The sequence below is a fragment of the Bubalus bubalis genome, chromosome 13, assembly GCF_019923935.1.
Source record: "Bubalus bubalis isolate 160015118507 breed Murrah chromosome 13, NDDB_SH_1, whole genome shotgun sequence".
In the NCBI taxonomy this organism is placed as follows: domain Eukaryota; kingdom Metazoa; phylum Chordata; class Mammalia; order Artiodactyla; family Bovidae; genus Bubalus; species Bubalus bubalis.
This window is the reverse complement of record NC_059169.1, coordinates 21041764-21065422: the sequence shown is the minus strand read 5'-3', so window position 1 is coordinate 21065422 and position 23659 is coordinate 21041764. Positions and strand designations below refer to the sequence as shown.

General features: G+C 39.5%; 1 protein-coding gene across 3 annotated transcripts in view; it reads left to right on the top strand.

Annotated features, from left to right (window-relative positions):
* GPC6 (glypican 6) overlaps positions 1-23659 on the top strand; it is a 1252059-nt gene that overhangs the window by 1107906 nt on the left and 120494 nt on the right. For all 3 annotated transcript variants that reach the window (XM_006080336.4, XM_044926951.2, XM_044926950.2), the window contains exon 5: positions 22289-22419. In XM_006080336.4, coding sequence (XP_006080398.1) covers positions 22289-22419 — 131 coding nt within the window. The remainder of the gene's footprint in view (positions 1-22288; positions 22420-23659) is intronic.

Below are 23659 nucleotides of genomic sequence, written 5' to 3'. Positions count from 1 at the left end.
CTGAGTGCTATTATAAACATTATATTTTTAAATTATATTTTTTCAATTTTTCTACATTTTCTATACTAGGACACTATCATTATTTAACCTTTAAAAATAAATTAATAATTTCTTCTCAATAAAGAAAAAAATGTAAGATTCTTGGCATTTCATAGGGATATATTCTGCAGGTCTTATAAATCCCCAAAGTCATGAAAATCTCTGAAGTATATAATTTCCACCATAAATTAAATTAAAATTGATTCTTATTGAAAAAAAAAAAAAAGAAAAAAATGTAAAGCGAGACCCAGTCTTTTGTGGCCTAGCGGTATGTGTGGAGGGGAATAGAGTGGATAATTTAGGGGAAATGGGGAAGAGATTGGTAGTTCAGAAAATATTTTGTGATACAGTGTAGAAAGCATTAACTTTCGAACCCTGGATATGGTTTATTAATATGGGAATCATTACAAAGGTTAACTTGGATGTGCATGGAATGAGGTTGATAACTGCACTGTCTCATGTGAATTTTGAGAAACAAATGTACATTATCTGGGTACATTTTTTAAAATATAATTATGAATTCTACATAATAAATATATGCAAAGAAAAAGAGATTGATGTATACAATATAGAGGCATGCAATAGGCATATCTTTCTGCAAAAAGCCAGAAAGGGTTTATTCAATAAATATCCAGCAGCCTCTCTCAGAATAGTCTACTATCAGTATAGCTGTTTGTCTTAGAATTCTGACCCAATTCCAACTAAATAATTTCATCCTGCCTGCTTAAATTCCCCCTACACAGAATATTTCTTCATTTCTCGTCCCATCTGAAGTGTTACTCCATCCTGAAAAACAGCTTCGTGTACCACTCTAAAGGTGACTGCTTTGCCATGATGAGTGAGGCAATTTTGTTATGTTAAGTGCTATGGGAAAAAAGCATTTACAGTACTCCCGTAGAAACGCAGCTAATATCACTCAGTGAACCTTCCTTTCAGCTGTTGTGCTGCATGGCATTTTCGAAATGAGGAGGTCTTCGCCCACTGCAGCTTATTTATGTGATGTATTCAAAATGGGCCCATTTCCTGAAGGCATCTGGGAATATGTAGAGAAGAAATATGAAATAAACAGAAATTAAACAGATGAAGTTAAACAGCTAACAGTAGAGAGACCAGTGGGGTTGTTAAATCGTGACTTCAAACTTAGATCTAAACTTCTCAATAATCAGGAAGAATGGAGAATAATGACATGAGATGCATCTTCTGGTATATCTTCCATCTTGCTAAATTCTAAATGACTGTTCTAAGAGGTTCCTGGGGTAGGCAAATGTGTCCCAAGTACAGAATTCAGAGCTACATAGACTTTGGAATAAAATAACTTTTGCAAATTTATTGACTATTATTACATGCAGCATTTACCAGACAGCCACATTTTTTATTTGTTTTTTTTTTTATTTTTTTTAATTTTTTTTAAATTTTATTTTATTTTTAAACTTTACATAAATACAGCCACATTTTTTAAAAGCATAGCAAGCAGTACACTGAACATGCATGGATATATCACCCTTTGGTTTCTAGAATACATCACCTTGTTTTTTCTTTAAAATTAGTCCCATTCATGTGAATGGTCTTTTAGTAGCCTCAAAATATGTTTTCTTTCTTACGAAAATTTCTTAGCCTGTTTTCAAGATACATGATTTCTTTAAAAACAAAAAAAGTAGTAGTATTGATCTCTACATACTCAAAGGTGATATATTACCTTTGAGTGAGTTGATCCTCCTCTGAGAGTTCACCTCCTTTGGGAGGTTAATTCAGGTGTATTAGCAGCAATTACTCATCCCATGTCGCTGGACCCAGGTAAGGATACAAATGGGAAAGCAATGTCAGTCCATTTTTGGACTGTTGACTTTATCAAATAACAATAGTAGATACTCATTCTAGTTTTTTTTTCTATTTATATCATAAGCAAGTCAACATTTTCTCTGTCCCTTTATCTTAAAACCTTACATAGATACTTAAAGAAAATAAGAAGAAATTTTCTAGGAAAACATCAAGGCTTTTGACATTGGATGTTTTATTTGACCAAGATAAAAAGACTTACCTCACTCAGGAGCATTTTTCAAATGTTGTGACATTTATTGTAACTACAAAGTAACCAATATTATAATTTTGATTAATTCTACAAACAGTTCTGGGCCTTTCACATCACCTTATGAACATGGATAGTTTAAAATCTGTTTTAATGTTTTGAAGTAGAGATGGTAGAAGAAACCTGGAAGTTGGAACTCACAGATCTGGGTCAGCATCGAACTTCCTTGTTGATATGGAACTCCTGTCTTCACTGAGCTTGACTCACTTTCTTTAAAATGGTGCTAAAGACAGCACCCACCTCTTAGAGTCAGGAAGTTTAAGTGAGATGCCACATGCATTGCTTCCCTGCGGGTAGGAAGGAAATGGTCCTTCTAACTTGTCCTTCTACAAAGAGCTACACATTTGCCTTCAGATCTGGGCGAATGGCTGTCTGATGATCCTTTATGTATCTATACCTAGATCTTTGATTATCATCTGCTCAAAATGTCCTTGATCATCTAACACAATAACCGCACAGCTTAAGAACACTGTCCTCATGTCTCAAAGTCCTGCTTCCCTGGCCTCACATTTTAAGCTTGGATTTGGGGACTGAGAATGGTTTCCCAAGACTCATTGATGTATTTCTATTGGTTCTTCAAAGCGTATCTTTTTACACCCATTTTTCTTTTCTTTAATGTTATTTTGAAAGGAGGTAGCCTTGAGAATGGAGATGAAGTTGAAAGCCAAGTATTTCTGTGACTGGCACACACTTCATCATTCTTGCCACTTTCTGAAGATCCACCCCAAAGCACATCCTCCCAACGCACATTACCTACCACATTGTCCATATCCCCCTTGCTTTCTTCATCTGTGCCGCCACGTCCTTCACTCTGACACTTACTGAACACTTGTGTGTGCCCACTGCTTGGGTCTGACTGCGTGCTCAGATGCCTCAGCCCACTTTCTCTTCGGTTTATCTGCCAACTGCTCATGTGCTTGTCTTGGTTGATCCCAGGAGCTTCAGCACATGCCCTCCTAGTTGGTCAGAGCTATAGATCCTTATGGTTTTGGAGACAGAACGACCATGAGTCATCTAAGAACCCAAATGTTTAACTTCACACAAAGGCACGAGGGAGATCCACGTCACACACTTAGGTTGTGACAAAGGCAGTACTGGAAACTGTGTCTCCTCGTGCATTTGAACGTGTGTGATGCTCAGTTGTGTCGATTCTTTGCAACCCCATCAACTGTAGCCTGCCAGGCTCCTCTGTCCATGGAATTTTCTAAGCAAGTAATACTGGAGCGAGTTGCCATTTCTTTCTCCAGGGAATCTTCCAGACCCAGGGATTGAACTCACGTTTCTTGCGTCTCCTGCATTGACAGGTGGATTCTTTACCACTTACACCACCTGGGGAGACATTTATGCGTTTAAAACCCTTTCTAATTGCATGAGAAACATTTTTTTTTTAACTCTAAAAATCTAACATTAAAAATAAATGTCTGTTTAAATATCTTCTTTTTAAATATAGAGGTTTATTACATTGTAGAATCAGAGCTATATTCTCTTGCCTTCATTTATTAATGTCTCTATGTTGAGACTATTTCCTCTTACTCAAGTTTAAAATGCTTTATTATTAGTAAATAAATATGCTCATTATACTTGGTTCTTACTTGGTTCTTAAGTAAATGACAACTTAAATCTATCTTCAGTTGACAATCAGAAATAGGGACAAATCAAAGATAGAAACTGTAGTTATTTTATAACAATGAAAAATCTGGTAAGAACCTATAACTCCAATTATAAAAGAATGGTTACAGAAACAAGAGTGCAATGAAGATATGAAATATCATACAACTAATCAAAAGGATGTTTTCATAGAAGAATTAGAGGATATGTAAGTACATACTATTGAACTGAAGGCAAATGGTAAACAGCACACACAGAGTGTGACCCTAATGTTAGGTATATTAGAATTAACCCCTGCAAGGAAGTGTCACAAAATATTATCCATGATGATCTCTGTCTTGGTAGATTGTATATGATTGTTTTTCTCTGAGTTTTTTATTGTTGCTCCGTATTTTCCAAATTTTGTAAAACAAGCACACGTAAAATGACACTCAGAGGAAACGTCCAATGAGCAACTGGATGCCCATATCCCGGTTCCAGGAAAAGTTCGACATAAATAGTAGATTTATGATAAAAAGAAAAAGAAGTAACTGTTGCCTAAAATCTTTCCTTCCAATTCAGCTGCTGTGTTCTTCAGCATAAAAAGAAATCTAACAAGAAAATAGTTACAGCTTTCTGAAAACCAACTCAATGAAGTTACCTTAAATTTTATGCCTGGTGTCAACTATTCCTTCCCCAGTCATTTACCTGTTCTGAGTACAGGATATACCACTGAACTCTCATAATCAATGAGGTGACTTTTAATGGTAAGTTCTGGAAAAGCCTAAACACTAACAGAAGTCTTGGGAAGAGAAATGTGATAAAGCTTGCAGAATGAAGGCCGCTGTCTGAAGTTCCCAAGGGCACTAGTTTGTTCGAAGCAGCCTCGTGAAGGAGCAAAGCCAGAGAAATGAAATTTTGATACCCTGCAGCCCACAGTGATCCCCCCACCTCCCTCCTGTTAACCTCACACACCCGTACACACGTGTGCTTAGGCCACCAGCCTGAGACTCAAGCAGGACCCTTTGGCTAGATTGACAAGTTCAAGCAATGCACAGATGTTGGTTCTGACTTTACTTCGAATAGGACCTGCCTTAATTATTCACAAGCCATGAGACCCTGGGCAGGCTCTTCCACCTCTAGGGTCTTGGTCCACAACCATTAAGAAAGACGATAGTACTTCCCACTGTAGTCGGTTGGAAAAATCAAATGAATCTCTAGTGCTGAATGTTGTTAGAACAATACCAAGCCTGGACCCAGCCACTGAAATGGCTGTGTAAGTGCTCACTCCCTCACTGTCTCTCTCCCCTCTGTTCTTCCTTCCCTTTTCCTCCCTCTTTCATTCTCTTCCTCCTTAGTTGGCAAATGATCTTCATCTTCACCATGGACTATATTTTGGAGATAAATGTAAGCAAGATGTAAAGACAAAGGAAAAAACAAAAGTTCCCCTACTGTTTCATGCAATGTATCAGAGAGAAGAGATAACTCATCACCTTCTAAAATGAGGGTTTTTTCTTTTTCTTCTTTTTTTCAACAACTCACCTTTTCCTTTCTTTGGGTCCAGCGACCCCTGATACAGGACACACTGCTCTTTTTTTCATTTTCCTTTCAGTTCACCTGGCACTGAGCAACAAAATAATAAAAAATATATATATTTTTAATAATGCCAAGTACACAGACAAGGCGGAGAAAAGGGCTCCCATTGCCTGCTGAATTGCCCACTAATCACCCTGTGCAGAACCAGCAGGGAATTCTGACAACACACCTGACTTTTCATTTATTTATTTTTTATTGGTTCTGGGAGAGGTTTGTGATTCATTCCGTGTAGGTGGCGAGGCCTTGTACTACAGGAACAAATCGTCCCTGGGGTGATTTGCTTTATTAACTTTTAGGCCAAAGGAGGGAGAAATAGGAGAATTGCTTTAACCGCAATATACTGGCAAAAAGTTTAGTGTGTTTTAGTTCATTGACACCTGAAACGTTTTAACTGGTCCTGTTTCTTAAAGATACATGGGCTGATTGTGAAGAAGGAGGCAGTGTGGTGGAGTCAAAAGGTGGCTAGTTGAAAGAAAACCAAGCAATGATCTCGGCCCTGCCGTGTGTGTCCCATCAAATCCCTAGGCCCCTCGTATTATGGGGACTTGGTGACCTTCTCTGTAAAATAAAAGGATTGGACTGGATATTGTCCTCCTTTTTTAAATTTTACTTTTTTACTGAAGTATACTTTACAGTGTTGTGTTAGTTTCGGGTGTACAGCAGAGTGACTCAGTTATACGTATATATCCTTTCCAGACTCTTTTCTATTATGTTATTGATAGTCGCTAAGTCGTGTATGACTCTACAATGCCATGGACTGCAGCACGCCAGGCCTTCCATCCCTCACTGTCTCCCAGAGCTTGCCCAGGTTCATGTTCATTGAGTTGGTGATGCCATCCAACCATGTCATTCTCTGCCTCCTCTTCTCCTTGTGCCTTTAATCTTTTCCATTATAGCTTATTACAAAATATTAAATATAGTTCCCTGTGTTCTATAGGAGGTGCTTATTGTTTATGTATTTTATATATAGTAGTGTCTATCTGTTAATCCCAAACTCCTAATTTATCCCTCCCCAACCCTTTCTCCTTTGGTAACCATAAGTTTGTTTTCTATGTCTGTGAGTCTATTTGTTTTGTACGTATGTTCATCTTTATAATTTTTTTTTAGATTCCACGTGTAAACAATATCCTATGATATTTGTCTTTCTCTGACTTACTTCATATAGTATGATAATCTCCAGCTTCATCCGTGTGGCTGCAAATGACATTATTTCATTCTTTTTCATGGCTGAGTAGTATTCCATCATACATATGTACCACATCTTCTTTATCCATTCCTCTGTCAGTAGACATTCAGGTTGCTTCCATGCTCTGGCTATTGTAAATAGGACCGTATGTATCTTTACGAATATTGTCCTCTTTCAGCAAAAGTTTACAACGTCATCAGTGATGAATTCACACCTTTAGTATTAACTTTGTTGGAAAGTGAAAGGAACCCACATCTCCATAAAGATAGAATAATCCTAATATATAGTAAGCATTTCCTGTGCTATGTAACTAGTATTGCATCTAATCCACACAGTGATGTAGGAAGAGCCCCTGTAATAACAGAGGACACCAAGGATCACAGAAGTTAAGTAAGTTGCCTTATAGAGGCTGCGACTGTTGTTCCTAGGCTAGCAAGTGTGACACGCAGCCATGACCACGCAGCACCTCCACACTGCCTCTCAGGGAGACCAAGAAGACCACCCAAACTGGTGAGGGATTCAAAGTAACCCAAGTGGGATGTTCAAGTTAATAAAGGGTAAGGAGCAATGGGCGTGCTTTTATAAACTTGTCAAGGACAAGCAGGATAGTGGTGCCCCACTTTGAAAGAATAGGGTCTCTAAGGGAGGTTTAGGCTTCCTTGGTGGCTCAGATGGTAAAGAATCTGCCTGAAATGCAGGAGACCTGAGTTCGATCCATGGGTTAGGAAGATCCCCTGGAAAAGGGAATGGTAACCCACTCCAGTATTCTTGCCTGGAGAATTCCAAGGATAGAGGAGGCTGGCAGGCTACAGTCCATGGGGTTGCAAAGAAACGAATACCACTGAGCCACTAAAACTAACTAACTAAGGGAGGTTTAGAAAGAAGTGTAATTGCAGCAAATAAAGAATGAGAAGAACTTAGGACCAAAATGCTTTATCATCTAAGGTTTTCTCTTTTAATAGTCTCTCTAAAAGTGGTGAAGCATTTGGAATTTAATAAATAAATAAAATATCAATAAGTAAATAAAATATCAATAAAACATGTTGATACTCTCTGAGCAATTTAGATGTTTCATTTAATGGATGGAGTGAGACAGGACAATGATCTTGAGTTCAAAAGCTGCTGTTTACATCAAATGATTTGCTTTTCTTCTTTGGCTCTAGTTTCCTAAAAAGCCCATTTGTTTGCCCAAGTCAACCCACTCGATACCAAAACTCTGTAGAAGACTTTAAGGATTTAAAGATGCACTTCTCTCAGAAAGATCTCAGAGAACTCCTTACCCCCTTAAATCCTCTGATTCATCATCAAAGCAAAGACTGATTGGTGAATATGAATTATTTGAATACCCCTAGCTACAAATGACATAAAAAATTATTCATATGAAGAATCGGCAATGAAAGTTTAAATAAAGGGTTATGGTTGGTAGTATACACTTTAATGTCCATCAGATTCATGATTTATAAGGCCCAGTCTTTCTGGCTTGTGATGTATCTAAACATCTCAAAGTTATAGCAGTGAGATGATGCTTACATGAATATATTATATTTTTATGAAATGCAATGCATCATTCTACTAAAAAGAAACCAATGTCTGGAAATGACTCCTGTAGTTTCTAATTTCTGTACTGTGCTAGGACTACAGGTAAATTATTTCATCCCCTACAATTTGCATTTCCTTGACAGTGTGGAAGCCAAATAAGTCTCTTTGTTTGCACTGGTTTCAGAATTAAATTAGTTTGTATATTTGTTCTCTACTCCTCTTCCTGGATTTGGTTTCAAAGTAAACAGTTATTTTCATCAAATTCTCTTTTATTTGGCTTTAACTCTTCAGTTTCTTGAATTATTCTAGGCGGCTGTCCCTGTTTTATTTTCAATCAGGTATGTGTTCACTGTTTTAAATGGCATTTCATTGGTTCACTTCCATTTTCTATTATTTACCTCACTCTGTGGTATTATGATTTCTTTAGCTAGATCTCACCCCTGCTGTGGTCTGATCTTTTTTAAAGGTATTTTTTGAAGTGCCTAAATACCACACAGGGTTGGTAAGACTGGAAAAGGATGATCATCAATTTGATGTTTAGTGAATGTGGGAAAATTACAGGAAAGAATCAGAAATGACATTCATCACAGAGATTGCTTTGAAAGTTAATGGCAAACGTAGAGTCTTGAGAATCAGCAAGAATTACCTTGTTTGGAAAAACCAAAAATGTCAACTTTTATTTTTTTAGATTAACCTAGAAATGACCACTGACAGAAAGAAAACCAGCCATACTTTTCAATTTCAGGAGAAAAGATCTAAAAAGTTATTTCTACCTAATAAAAAAAGTACAATAAGATTCTAAATTCCCATAGAAACTCTTCATCCACCTTATAACACATCAAAAGCCATCAAGGGCCTATTTATCTTGCAGGCCAGCACTAATAAAGTTTTGCGGGTGTTTTTGATGGTGTATGCTGCAGGGGAGGAGACGGAGAGTAGTTTTAGGACAGGGGGAAGGGAGCCAGTTAGTTTATATCAAGTCATGGGGGGTGGGGGGAATGAAGATTTTAAAAATTTATTCCAATAATTCATTTAACAATTCTTAGGATACTAGTATTGTTCTAAGGGATGAGACTACAAAAATTAACAAAAGAAAGTCTCTGCCTTCTTGAGGATTATAAAACAGTGCGGGGTGGCGGGGAGGGAAGGGAACAAGAGCAAATATATATAAGATAATTCAGTAAATATTGTGCCATGAAGAATAAAGCAGTCAGATTAGAGTGACTAGGAGATTGTAGCGTAGTTATAGACGATTTTCTGAGAAATGTCATTTAAGTAGAGACCTGAAGAAAATTAAAAGACTGATATGTAGATATATAGAGGGAGAGTATTCAAAGAAGAAGGAATGGACAGTAAGTACAAAGGCCCTGAGGAAGGAGGTGGTCTGGCCTGTATTCCAGGAACAAAAGGAAGCTAATGAGTGATAATATGTGTGGTCATAGATGAGGTCATAAAGGTGAACTTGGAAAGCCTGTATAAAAAGGCTGCAAGATCAAAAAATGTAAATAAATGATTTGTAAAATTGACTATAAAAATTTTAAAATTTCTGCATAGCAAAACAGACGTAATGAACAGACTTCTGGACTCAGTGGGAGAAGGAGAGGGTGGGATGATTTGAGAGAATAGCACTGAAACATATACTTTACCATATGTAAAATAGATAACCAGTGAAAGTTTGATGTATGAAGCAGGGCACCCAAAGCTAAAGCTCTGTGACAACCTGGGGACAGGTTGTCCACACCTCCCCAGGAGGAGGGAGATGGAAAGGGTGTTCAGGATGGAGGGGACACATGTATACCTATGACCAATTCATACTGATGTATGGCAAAAGCCATCACAATTTTGTAAAGTAATTATCCTCCAATTAAAATAAATAAATATATTTTTTTAAAATCCCACCATGAACAAAGTCAAAAGATAAACAGCAACTGGAGGAAATGATAACTCATATCACCCAAGGACTGGTACCTTATTTTTTTTAAAGAAATTCCTTTATATCAATATGAAAAAATTAATAATCCAGTAGAAAAATAAGTGAACAGAGAATATGAAGGAAAAAAACCAATTGAAGTGGCTTTTAAACACATTAAAGGATGTTCAACCTTACTTACCATGAGGGAAATTCAAGTTAAAACCACACTGGGATGCAGTCTCTTACCCTATCAGATTGGCAAAGATCCCAGCATTTGATCTTAAGTCCATCTAAAAGTTGGAGCCTTAAAGAATCAGACACGGTCATGTATTTCTCTTGGAAATGTAAACAGGTACAGCCTTTATGGGCCAAGCTTCAGGACTAACCATCAACATTTTAAATGCCCATATCTTTGACCCAGCCTTGTAAGACTTTATCCAATAGATTTATTTGCTAAATGAATTATGTACAAGGATATTCACTGTGGCATTATTTGTAATAGCAGGAAACCACAGGACATGTTGAGTAGTAAGAAATGAATGAGAAGGGAGAGGTGGAATCTGATTAGGAGCCTCTTTTTAAACCTGAACCTTTGAAAGTTCTTGAGTAGGTAAAATGAGAACAGGCTGTGTTTAGAACAACTGTGTGTCATTGATTTCAGGTTGGATTGGGTCCGTGTGGGACCTTGGTGACAACTTCAATGTCCTTGAAAGATTCTGATGGCACTCAAAGTGGGGGAGTCCTTGTGTAGGGAGAGGGTTGGGGGCATCCGGGGTGGTCATAGGCAGGGCTGCCAAGGGGGCAGAGACCAGCTTATGAAGGGCCTTTCTTATGCCAGGTTAAGAAGTTCAGACTTTATCCTGAAGGCAGTGGCAACCTTTAGAGCGAGGCAGTGACCTCATCAGATTTGCATTTTAAAAGACAGTTCTGCTGGCAATGTCAGGGAAGAGATTACAGAGCAGCAAGACCAGAGTGGGAGAGTGATTAGTGAGAAAAATAAGAATATAGTCCAGAGAGAGATACATATTTTCATTGTTTGGTGGTTCTTACGAATCAAAATTCTACAAACGGAAATGTCTTAACCACAGACTTGCCTTAAACATCAAGAGCGAAAAAAAAAATTTTAACTCTCCTTTTGGTGGTTTCATGGAGGCAGACATTTATTAAAATGAATTCAATTGCTCACTTTACTACGTGAATTTTGCTTTATATCAGTTATATCCCTATAGAGCCATACATTTTTAAAATTAAAACTGTCTTAATAAGGAAAAACAAAAGAAACCCTGAAATGCGGTGTGGACTTTCTGACTAGGGAAGTTCCAATTTTCTACTCTCAAGGCTGCACTGTTTCCTGGTTATTCAGATCCTGTCTGCCTGCTGCTATGGTGTATCCATCAGTTCCCCTAGCTGGGTTCTCCTGAAACTCATTCCTGTCTGAGATCTCACAAGAATTTTAATTAATTGATTTGAGTGAAAGCAAGGGCTTCCCTGGTGGCTGAGACAGTAAAGAGTCTACCTGCAATGCAGGAGACCTGGGTTTGATCCCTGGGTTGGAAGATCTCTTGGAGAAGGGAATGGCAATCCACTCCAGTATTCTTGCCTGGAAAATCTCATGGACAGAGGAGCCTGGGAGGCTATAGTCCACGAGATCACAAAGAGTCTGACACAGCTGAGCAACCAACACACATACAAAGTCTCTATAACTCAGTGTACCCGTCCCCAGCAAGCCACAGAGTAAAGCAGAGCCTTATAACACTTCCCTGTCATGACTGGGTCATAAAAGAGCCGATACATAGACACTGAAACAGGTTTTTATTATTGTTATTATTATTACTACTACTGATGAGTAACTGAGTGCCAATGAATGAATTCCCCAGGGTGCTTTTAAAATAGCTTGATTTAAAAAAAAAAAATTCTTTTGTCTGCTTCTCAGTGGGAAAAAGTATCTTAGTTAAGTTTAAACAATGTTACTGCAGATATAAGAGTAAGCACTGCTTCTAAAGAAAAGCAAAATAGGGCCCTATGGACTTCTGATGAAGCAAGAAAGTAGATTGTGCTTATAGATTTCATTTTCCAAGAGTAGATTATTAAGACAAATTTTAAAGATTTAATGAGAACTTTGGAAGGACGTGTTATTATTTACATTCAAACTTTCCCCAAAGAAAGAAAAATATATTTTTACTGTTAATGTATTTTATCTTTGTCAGTTCAAAAAGATTCTAAACACCACAAAGCTGGCAATCATGCACTGTTTCTGTGCCCCAACCCCTGGGACCAGCAATTCATAGTGCCATAGTGACACTCCTTGACACATAACAGATATTTATTAGGTTGCTGCTGCTGCTAAGTCACTTCAGTCGTGTCCGACTCTGTGCGACCCCATAGACGGCAGCCCACTAGGCTCCCCCGTCCCTGGGATTCTCCAGGCAAGAACACTGGAGTGGGTTGCCATTTCCTTCTCCAATGCATGAAAGTGAAAAGTCAAAGTGAAGTCACTCAGTCGTGTCCGACTTTAGCGACCCCGTGGACTGCAGCCCACCAGGCTCCTCCGCCCATGGGATTTTCCAGGCAAGAGTACTGGAGTGGGGTGCCATTGCCTTCTCCATTTATTAGGTTAAGCTTACTTCAACTGAACTTTCATTTTTTTCCAGCTTTATCAAGATATAATTGATATATAACATTGTGTAAGTTCAAGGCATATAGCACATTGGTGTAATACATGGGTATTTTGCAAAATGATTATCAGAATGAAATTAGCTAACACATTCATCATGTCACATAGTTACCCTTTGTGTGTGTGTTCATATGTGGTGAGAACTTTTAAAATTCACTGTCTTAGCAACTTTCAGGTACTCAATACAATTCCATTAAGTATATTCACCATGCTGTACACCACATCCTCAGGACTTATTCCTATAACTGGAAGTTTGTACCTTTTGACCATGTCTATCCATTTCCCCAGGCTTCCCTAGTGGCTCAGATGGTAAAGAATCCTCCTGCCAATTCAAAAGACCCAGGTTCGATCCCTGAGTTGGGAAGATCCCCCTGGAGAAGGGAATGGCAGCCCACTGTAGTATTCTTACCTGGAGAATTCCATGGACAGAGGAGCCTGGTAGGCTACACTCCATGGGGGTCACAAAGAGTTGGACATGGCTAAGCATGCATGCGAGCGTGTGCAGACACACACACATGCAAGCATGCACACACACATCTATTTCCCCACCCCTTCACAATTGAACTTTCAAAATTATTTCTACTCTGTTGTTACTTACACAAAGACTAATAACATCTCATTTTAAAAGAAAGTCTTTGTCTTCTTGCCTCCCCTAAAACATTTTGAAAATCACTTTCCTCCAGGTTATAATCAGTAGCATTCAACAAAGTTATTTCTGATTTTACATCTCCTTTTATCAAAAGATAAATTTAAAAGATGTGTCTAATCATATGAAATCCTACTTAATATTTCTGTCCCAGAGGCACAAAGCCTTCGGGAGTCCCTGCAGCAAGATGGTTTTAATCCAATGCCATCCAGAGATGAGAGATAATGGCTGGTTCCTTGTGTCAGAGACTTGCTCTTCATAAAGTCAAGTACTTAGAGAAAAATCTAGATCTTTACCTTCTTCCAAACCTGCTCTCTGTCTTGCTAGCTCCCGCTCACATCCCAGGGGAAACAGCTGATTCTGAGACTAGCCAACCCTGCATTTGATGTACTGTAACACTGTATTGAAACGCAGTGCAGGCTTAGAACGGTTCTTTTTGTATGTTCCCTGGGTCCAGAATATCCCCTGGAGAAGTGAATGGCTACCCACTCCAGTATTCTTGGCTGGAGAATCCCATGGACAGAGGAGCCTGGTGGGCTACAGTCCATGGGGTCGCAAACAGTCTGACACGACTGAGCCACTAACACTTTCACTTTAGTGGTTGGAAACAGGTGTTACATCATCAATGTTGTTTGTCAGATATTTATTGACTAGAGATCTGAATAATTTGAATCCTGTCAAATAAAGTATAGGAAAAACATCCCCGAGTATTTTGTAAATATTGTAATTGGGCTACTCCAATATTCTGTTGCTACAAAATAAATCATCCCTAAATTTAGCAACTTAAAACAACAATGGTATTATTAAAAACTATAGAACAGTGAATCAGGAATTTGGGAAGCCTCAGCTAGCTCATTCTTCTGCCCCACGTGGGGTCACTAGGTGGTATTCAGCTGGTAGATAGACTGGTCGAGTTGGCCTCACTCACATGCCTGGCACCCTGGCAGGAGTCTTGGTCCACTGGAGCTGCTCTAACAAAAATATCAAAGACTGAGTGGCTGAAACAGAAAGCATCTCTCTCACAGTTCTGAGTGCTGGAAAGTTCAGGGTCAAGACACTGGTGGATTGTGTCAGGTGAAGCCTGCGCCTGGTCCACAGGCTGCCGCCCTCACTGTGTCCTCACGTGGTGGGAAGGACAGGGGAGCCATGTGGGTCCTTTAATAAGGACACTAATCCCACTCATGAAGACTCAGGCCTCTTGACCTAATCACCTCCCAAAGGCCCCGCCCCTAAATGCCATCACCTAGGGGATTAGGTGTCAACATATGAATTATTGGGAGGACTCAAGTATTTTGTCTATAACAGCAAGCATGGCTAGTAACCTGGGCCCAGTAGGGACTATCCCCTGGAGTGCCTACATGTGGCCAGACCAACATGGGGACCTCAGATAGAGTCTCACAAGAGAGAAAGTGGAAGCTGCAGTCTGATAATTTCCTGCTCCGGAAATCAAGTGTCCCTTGCACTGCATGCTCCAGTACTCACTGCAGCGACACAGCCCCTGATTCAGGGGGACGGGATACAAACCCCACCTCTACTTCCCAGGTTGCGCCAGTGATAAAGAGCCCGTCTCCAATGCAGGAGACACAAGAGACATGAGTTCGATCCCTGGGTTGGGAAGATCTCCTGGAGCAGGAAAAGGCAACCCACTCCAGGTATTCTTGCCTAGAAAATCCTATAGACGGAGGAACCTGGTGGGCTACAGTCTATGGGGTCACAAAGAGTTGGACACAGGAGTGAGCTGCATACACACACACACACACCCCTCGATGGAAAGTGAGTCGGAATTTATAGTGATCCTTAATTGGCAAAGGGGCACCATGTGAGAAAACACTGAACTTTTGTATCTCTTGGTATAATGAACTCATCCATCAAAAAGCAGCTACTATGAAAATATTAATTTAACATACAGAAGAGTACCAGTTATACATCTTAAAGTCATTCATGTATATTTTACGACCCAGCTCCTCGCATCACTTGCTGTCAATACATCCACCAAAATATCTTGCCAGGTGGTCCTCTCCTTTCTTCTTCTACTGCCCAGAGATAGTGCCATATAGCTGCTAACCTTTGTTGTGCGCCAGGCCTTGTGCTAACATCTTTCCAGGCACTATCTCATTTGATTCCTCATGCACACTATAGGTAGAGGTTGTCATAATCTCTACTTCATAGATGAAGAAAATGGGACTCTGTGAATTAAGTGACACATGTTATCTCTCAGACTTTTAATGGATGAACCTAAATGGAAACTGAATCACCTGACTCCATCTAACCAGAGTTGGGTTTCCTCACTCCTAACCAGAAAGTCCATGCTGACGTGAGTGGAATGCCTTGACCCAGAGGTGCAGCTTTGCCCGCACCCTTTGAGTGGGCACATTCTTGCTGAGCTGCTACACACGCCTCTTGTGCTAAAAGGGTCATCATATCTCTCTCTGCATCAAAACCTTATGCTAAGATACCAGCTACTTCTGTTGTTGTTTACTCGCTAAGTTGTGTCCAGCTCTTTTGTGACCCGCCAGGCTCCTCTGTCCATGGGATTTCTCAGGCAAGAATACAGGAGTGGATTGCCATTTCCTCCTCCAGGGGATCTTGCTGACCCAGGGAGCAAACCTGAGTTTCCTGCATGGCAGGCTGATTCTTTACCACTAAGCCCCCAGGGAAGCCCCCAGTTACTTCTGCTGCTGCTGCTAAGTCACTTCAGTCGTGTCCGACTCTGTGCGACCCCAGAGACGGCAGCCCATCAGGCGCCCCCGTCCCTGGGACTCTCCAGGCAAGAACACTGGAGTGGGCTGCCATTTCCTTCTCCAATGCATGAAAGTGAAAAGTGAAAGGGAAGTTGCTCAGTCACGTCCGACTCTTAGCGACCCCATGGACTGCAGCCTACCAGGCTCCTCCATCCATGGGATTTTCCAGGCAAGAGTACTGGAGTGAGATGCCATTGCCTTCTCCGACTCCATCTAAATAACATTAGAAACAAAAGTTATGTATACTGCTTGAGCAAGACAATAGTCTTTTGTTTAAAGAGAAACAAAACGGACAACACGGAAGCTATGCACAGAAAAGACCCAGCTGGTCATTAGCTGACATACTCAAACTGGCCTAGTTTAATTGGCAATAGATAACAGCTCGAAGAGCATAGTTAAAAATAATGTTCCGAATATTTCAAAATATAAATGGCACGGAGATAATTAAGATAGCATAGGATGGCAGCCTCTGGAGGAAGTTATGACCATGTTCTGACTTAATTGGTTTCAGAGAAACTTACCAACTACTGCCTTGGTGTCATAAAAGTCTTGTGTGTTTTCTTTGCTTTGGGAGGAGAGAGAGGCATGGTTTCCCTGGCCCCAAAGGAGAGAAAAGTTTCTCCTGACACTTGGGGAGCTTGACTGCTGACAGACTTGCCCAGCAGGTGGGAGGCACACCAGTCAAGCAGGGATGTGCTTGGCTGCTCAGTGGGCCACGGAGGTACCACGCAGATCCTCTCACCATCTGGGCTCTGGGGCACGAGGAAGAGCCACCATCCGCTTGCAAGCCTGTTCCAAGTCCCAGCGCTGAGGACTCAGGCTGCCCTTCACTGCCACTTTCTCACCTTGCAGTGTGTCTAAACTAGACTCCTAAAGGCAGCTACTGTGAGCATAACCTTTACATGGAAACACAAAATACCCGAGGAATTTTCTGAAAAGCTGCTTTTCTTTTTGTGACCCTGGGGAATCCCATCATGTATATTTAGAACAATGGAAAAGGGGATTTGGTTGGGGGCAGGGATGATTATATTGTAAGGAGACATATATATTTTTTCTACTTATGGTTGTCTGTTGTTGCTGTGTTGTACGGTCACAAAGTCGTGCCCAACTCTTTGTGATCCCATGAACTGCAACATGCCAGGCTTTCCTGTCCTTCACTGTCGCCCAGGGCTTGCTCAAAGTCATGTCTATTGAGCCACTGATGCCATCCAACCAGCTCATCCTCTGTTGCCCCTTTATCCTCCTGTTTATCTGGCCCTCTGTCAACCAACCTGTTTTCACAAACAACTTTGTAATAGAAAATTTTAAGTCCAGAAAACCAGTACTTACTTTCCTCTGCTAGCCTTGCTCTCATTCTAACCAAAAACCTGGGTATGACTATAATCAGTGCACACATGTTATTTTATCCAAATATTTCCACACAATTTTATCTGTGCTTTTCCAAGATTTGGAAGAATGCATGTATTTCTTTATGAAAGCAACACAGCGTTTCAGTATATTGGTATATATTATACTAGTTAACGATTTATCAACAGATAATTCAGTTAATAAGAACTTCTGTAGTTGATCAACACAATGTGCTGTGCATAGTCGCTCAGCTGTGTCTGACTCTTTGCACCCCTATGAACTGTAGCCTGCCAGGCTCTTCTGTCCATGGGGATTCTCCAGACAAGAATACTGGAGTGGGTTGCCATGCCCTCCAACAGGGGATCTTCCCAACCCAAGGATCAAACTCAGGTCTCCTGCACTGCAGGCAGATTCTTTACCATCTGAGCCACCATTCTTTGTGTGTGTGTGGTTAAAACAAAAAAAAATACATAACATGAAATCCACCCTCTTAACAAATGTTTCAGGGTACAATACAGTATGGTTAATTAACTCCATGCACATTGCTACTCTTAATAATGGTTCTGAGGTTTTGAGTCAATCATTGAGTCTTCAAAGGAGAATCTAATTTTCCTTTGTAAAGTGATTTTTTAATGAATTTTTTAAAAATTAGTAATAGCCTAAACCAGATAGCTTAAAGTAGCATATTATGACTGGTGATCTAAAGTAAAAGGAAAATAAGCTACTATATAAAATAAACAACATGCTCTTACTATATAGCACAAGAAACTATAGTCAATATCCAGTAATAAACCATGAAAGAAAAGATATGAAAACAGTGCATGCATATGTATAAGTGAATCACTTTGCTGTATACCAAAAGTAACATAGTGAATCAGCTATACTTCAATAATAAATAAATTTTTAGAAATCAATAAATATATATTTATTTACAGCAAAAATGTATCACCTTAATTTGTGTAAAAAGCAAATGAATCAAGATGAAAAATGGAACTTCAAGGCCAAGCAATTTGAATGAATGTGGCCATTTGGTAACATGTTTAATAAACGGGATCATCAGTAGGATGGCCTATTTCCAAGGTCAAGGAGGCAAATGGGGTCAAAAAAGAGGAGCTGAGTTTGCAGATCCAGGAAGCAAAAAGCTGAGCTCTGTGGTGACAGAGGAACACAGAACTAAAGATTGAAATCGTCAAAGAGAAACTCCTTGACTTTATGATATGAATCGAATGGCTTTGTGCCTTACCTATTAAAGGGAATGTCAGGTAAAGAGGGACTGGTTGAATTTAAACAAGAGAAACTTCTCAGAGATATTTTAGACCCCGTCATTGCAAATTGAGACAATATACTGATTCCTTATGATCCAATGCAAAGCTCGTCCTTTCTACCCAGAACACAACTGACTACAGACATCCGATATAGCTAATGTTATTACTGTCTCAACTCAACCCATTCCTGTTGGATAAATATTCCGTGATAGGCCAGTACTCTTTGTGTAATGATTTATTCAAATACTTGTCTAAAACATACAATTAAGGATCCCATAGTTATCACTTCCTTTAACTGCATACGGTGGATGACTCCCTAGGGCCAATTCTTTTTCCTTTATAAGGATACCTTGTCCTTCTATTTTAATAGCAGGAGACACCTGTCTAGAGAATCATGGGCTTCCCTGGTGGCTCAAATGGTAAAGAATCTGCCTGCAAAGCAGGAGACCCAGATTCCATCCCTGGGTAAGGAAGATCCCCTGAAGAAGGGAATGGCTACCAACTCTAATATTCTTACCTGGAGAGTTCCATGGACAGAGGAGCCTGACAGGCTACAGTCCATGGGTTGCAAACAGTCGGACATGACTGAGAGACTATCACTTTCCTGTCTAGAGAAACTTGCTCATTTGTCATAATTAATCTTCATCAAAAAGCCTCTTGCAGAGTCTAACAATATAGGGGATTATTTTTATAAATATACAAAATAGATATAAAAACATAAAAGAAACAGAGCAACTTTCAGGGCAACTTTCAAAGCCTTAAAGAAAGGACTTTCTTGGTGTTCCAGGGACTTAGACTTCACTCTCCCAATGCAGGAGACCTGGGTTTGATCCCTAGTCAGGGAACTAGATCTCACATGCTGCAAATAAAGTTTCCACAGGATGCAACTGAAAGATCCTGCATGCCGCAATGAAGATCAAAGATCCCTGTGCCACAACTAAGACCAGGGCAGCCAAATAGGTAAATAAACAGACAAAAACTAAAGGAGAAGACATCTTTTTTTGGTGGGGGGAGGACTTGCCCTACAGCTAGCAGGGCCTTAGTTTCCCAACCAAGGATGGAACCAATGCCCTCGGCAGTGAAAGCAAGGGGTCTTAACCACTGGATCACTAGGAAAATCCCCAAAAACATCTTTAATATCCAAATACTACAACCAAACAGTGTGCATCCTCTGTCCATTGTTGTTCCATTGCTCCGTCATGTCTGACTCTTTGCGACCCCGTGGACTGCAGCACGCCAGGCTTCCCCATCCTTCACTGTCTCCCTGAGTTTGCTCAAACTCATGTCCATTGAATCAGCAATGCCATCCAACCATCTTATCCTCTGTCGACCCATCTCCTTTTCAATCCTTCCCAGCATCAGGGTTTTTTCAAATGAATCAGTTCTTCACATCAGGTGGTCAAAGTATTGGAGCTTCAGCTTCAGCATCAGTCCTTCCAATGAATATTCAGGGTTGATTTCCTTTAGGATGGACTGGTTGGATCTCCTTGCAGTCCAAGGGACTCTCAAGGATCTTGTCCAGCACCACAGTTCAAGAGCATTAGTTGCCAGACTATTAGGTCATTAAGATCCAGAGAAATGACCACTTTGTTGTAAGGTTCTGATATGACATTCACAAATAGGTCTGTGATAAGGGGGAAAAAATCAGCAAATTTGTTATGAGAGTTTATAATGAGTCTTTGTTCACACTTCAGTTTTCCATGTCACTGTCCATGAGAGAAATATGGACCAAGCACTGGGGGTGAGGATGGAAGCAGGACCTCCCTGATTTTCTAGTGTGGCTCTGGATGCTTCTAGTCTCTATCATTCCATAGGGAGGAGATCAAGGGCCCAGGTGTGAGGTCTGGCCGAGACAGCCTGTTGATACTGTCAAAGCTGATGTTTTTCACAAACCCTGGTGCCCTCTAAAAACGTGACTCTGCTTCCCAGACACTCCTTTCTTATAAAAATTCATCTATCTTAAAAGGCTTTTCACTTGCCTAATTCATACCTACTTATAACCCTGAAAAATGTTTGATGTTGGCCTTTGGTGGAGCATGGTAGGATATGTAATAAAAATAAAATTTGTTTTCTTCACACCAATGCTATGAAGCAGCTACTATAAACAGTATGTTACATTAATAATATGTTACATTTAGAAAGCAGATTATACAATATCCGCACAGTATATTTTCAGTTGCATGCTTAAAATATTCATGCACAGAGGGGAAAAAAAACAACATAGGGCATATACCAAAGTGTTTATAGTGTTATTCTGGGAAGTGGGATTGTGGGTGTATTTCTCTCCTTCATGTTTCTTTTCTATATTTTCTAAGTGTCTGATGATAAACATGTATTCATTTGAAAGGGGCAACATTTTAAGATTGGTTTCCAAGTGCTTTACCAATTGAAAGCCCTGACAAATTTTGAGGCAACTTGTTAAAAGTCTAGGCTGTTCTGTCTTTCATTGTAGCTGCTGGTCTCAAATGGACAGTGTTAATTATATTTAAATTAGTTAAAGGGAAAATAATTTATTCACCATTTAATTATTCAGTCACATTTGCCACATTTCAAGTTTCAGTAGCCACATTTTCATCATACAGGAAATTCTATTCCACAGTCCTGATGGAGACAAGTTAGCAAACTATGCTGGTTACCAAACTGGGCCAATTTGCAGTGGCAAAGGAATGGTCCTCCTTATCACTTATTATTATTACGGGATCACTCATTATAGACACTGGGAGAGTCCTCATCCTAGGTCCCTTTATACACTTCACTAATCTTTGGCCCAGTGAGCTAGAGATTTCTCCCACAGTCATCCGGGTGTTAGTGGCAGGTTGGGAACCCAGAGCAACTCACTCCTATTTTATAACTCTCACCTCCTTATCATTGTGACGATCTTCTCCAGAAAACTAAATCTTCCCAAGCTGTACTTCAGTTCAGTATCATTTCATAGGCATTTTTGAAAGCTTACAATGTGATAGACACAGTAATAAGCCTTGAATGTGAAAAACCAGAGACTTCCCTGGTGGTTCAGACAGTAAAGAATCAGCCTGCAATGCAGGAAACCCAGGTTCAATCCCTGGGTTGGGAAGATCCCCCAGAGAAGGGAATGGCTACCCACTCCAATATTCTTGACTGGAGAAAAACCAAGGAAGAGAAGTTTCTCTATTCCTAAAGTGTAACAAGGTGTTAAAAACAGGGCATGCTAGATAGAGTGACACCACCAAGTAGGGACAAGTCTGTTCTTGGAAAATCTAGCAATGCTTCCTCCACCTAGTTATGCTTGAGTCTTGACATTTGAACATCCTCCAGACTCTCAAATTTACACTTCAATAATCTCCATGTTCTCCATACTCCAGAAGAAAAGAGATTAACTCCACTTTTGAACCTGATCTAATTTTTTTTAAACTTTACTTGAAAGAGCTAGGTATATTCAACTCTTTTAATTTGAACTTACTTTCTCATTTTGGGGCCAGGTTCTATACTTGTAAAATAGTTTTAAACCTTCAAGTGAAATACAATACTCTTTTAAGACTGAGTCATCCATTCCATTTTGAACTATGTAAAAGTGAATACCAAATTTGAATGAGTGATCATTTTTCAGCCAGTCATGTGGGAAGTGTTTCAATACAGGTTAGAAGCTGGAGTTCCCAGTTCTCAAATCAGTCATGTTCCTATATTTTAACAGATGCCATGCTCTTGGTGGCAGAGCGACTGGAAGGACCATTCAACATTGAGTCGGTCATGGACCCAATAGACGTCAAGATCTCTGAAGCCATTATGAACATGCAGGAAAACAGCATGCAAGTGTCTGCAAAGGTATTTGCCGTAGTCATTTATCTAATAAGCAAAGGGTAGTCACCTAAAAACGAAGTAACTAGATACGTCGATTGGGATTGCAAACTCTAATATGTTGTCCATGAGCTTTTCCTGTCGCATGACAAATTTGCTACTTCATTAAAACTGTCTAACAAAATGGCATTAAGAAAGGAAATAAGCTTTTCCTTTGCAGTTCCTCAATCATGAAGAAATTATTGGCTGCTAAAAAGTTTTAGAGAGCCCCAAGTATCTTGACTAATCCCTCACATTTGTGAGCAATTTGGGGAAAAGTTGCTTTTTAATGGTTGTGATTTCTGCACACCCTCACCCTATTCTCTCTCTCTAGGAACTTCTAATTATGTACTCAGCTGTGCAAACCAGGCAAATGTTCCCTACGTTCACTCGTAAATTATTAAGCATTCCATCTGACTTGCTTTTTTAAGACGATAATGTAACCCTCATTAATGAATCGTCAGAGGAAAATGCCGCTTTATATAAAGTCAAACACACATTTTTAAAAAATAGTAAGTTTTTATAAATCAAACAAGACAGATTCTGGATTTTCAGCTGCAGAACATAAATACCAAGTGCACAATTTTTAAAATTTTTAGAAACATTTTATTGGAGTAGAGTTGATTTACAATGTTGTGTTCATTTCAGGTGCAGCCAAGTGAATCAGTCATATACATGCATATATCTGCTCTTTTTAAAATTCTTTTTCCATATAAGCCATTATAAAGTATTGAGTAGAGTTCCCTATGTTCTACAGTAGGTCCTTATTAGTTATTTATTTTATATATAGTATTATGTATATGTCTATCCCAATTTTCTAATTTATCACTCCCCCTCTTACCTCCTGGTAACCAGAAGTTTGTTTTCTACATCTGCCACTCTATTTCTGATTTGTAGATAAGTTCACTTGTCAATTTTTTCAGAATCCACATATAAGTGATATCATATGATATTTGTTGTTCTCTGTCTGACTTACTTTACTCAGCATGACAGTCTCTAGGTCCATCCATGATGCCACAAATGGCATTATTTCGTTTTTATTATTTCGTGCATTTTTTTGTTCTTTCTTATGGCTGAGTAATATACCGCTGTATATAAGTACCACCTCTTTTTTATCCATTTCTCTGTTGATGGACATTTAAGTTGCTTCCATGCCCTGAGAATGGGAGAAAATATTTGCAAAATATTTTCAAAGATATTTGCAAAAAATTATAAAAGCAACTGACAA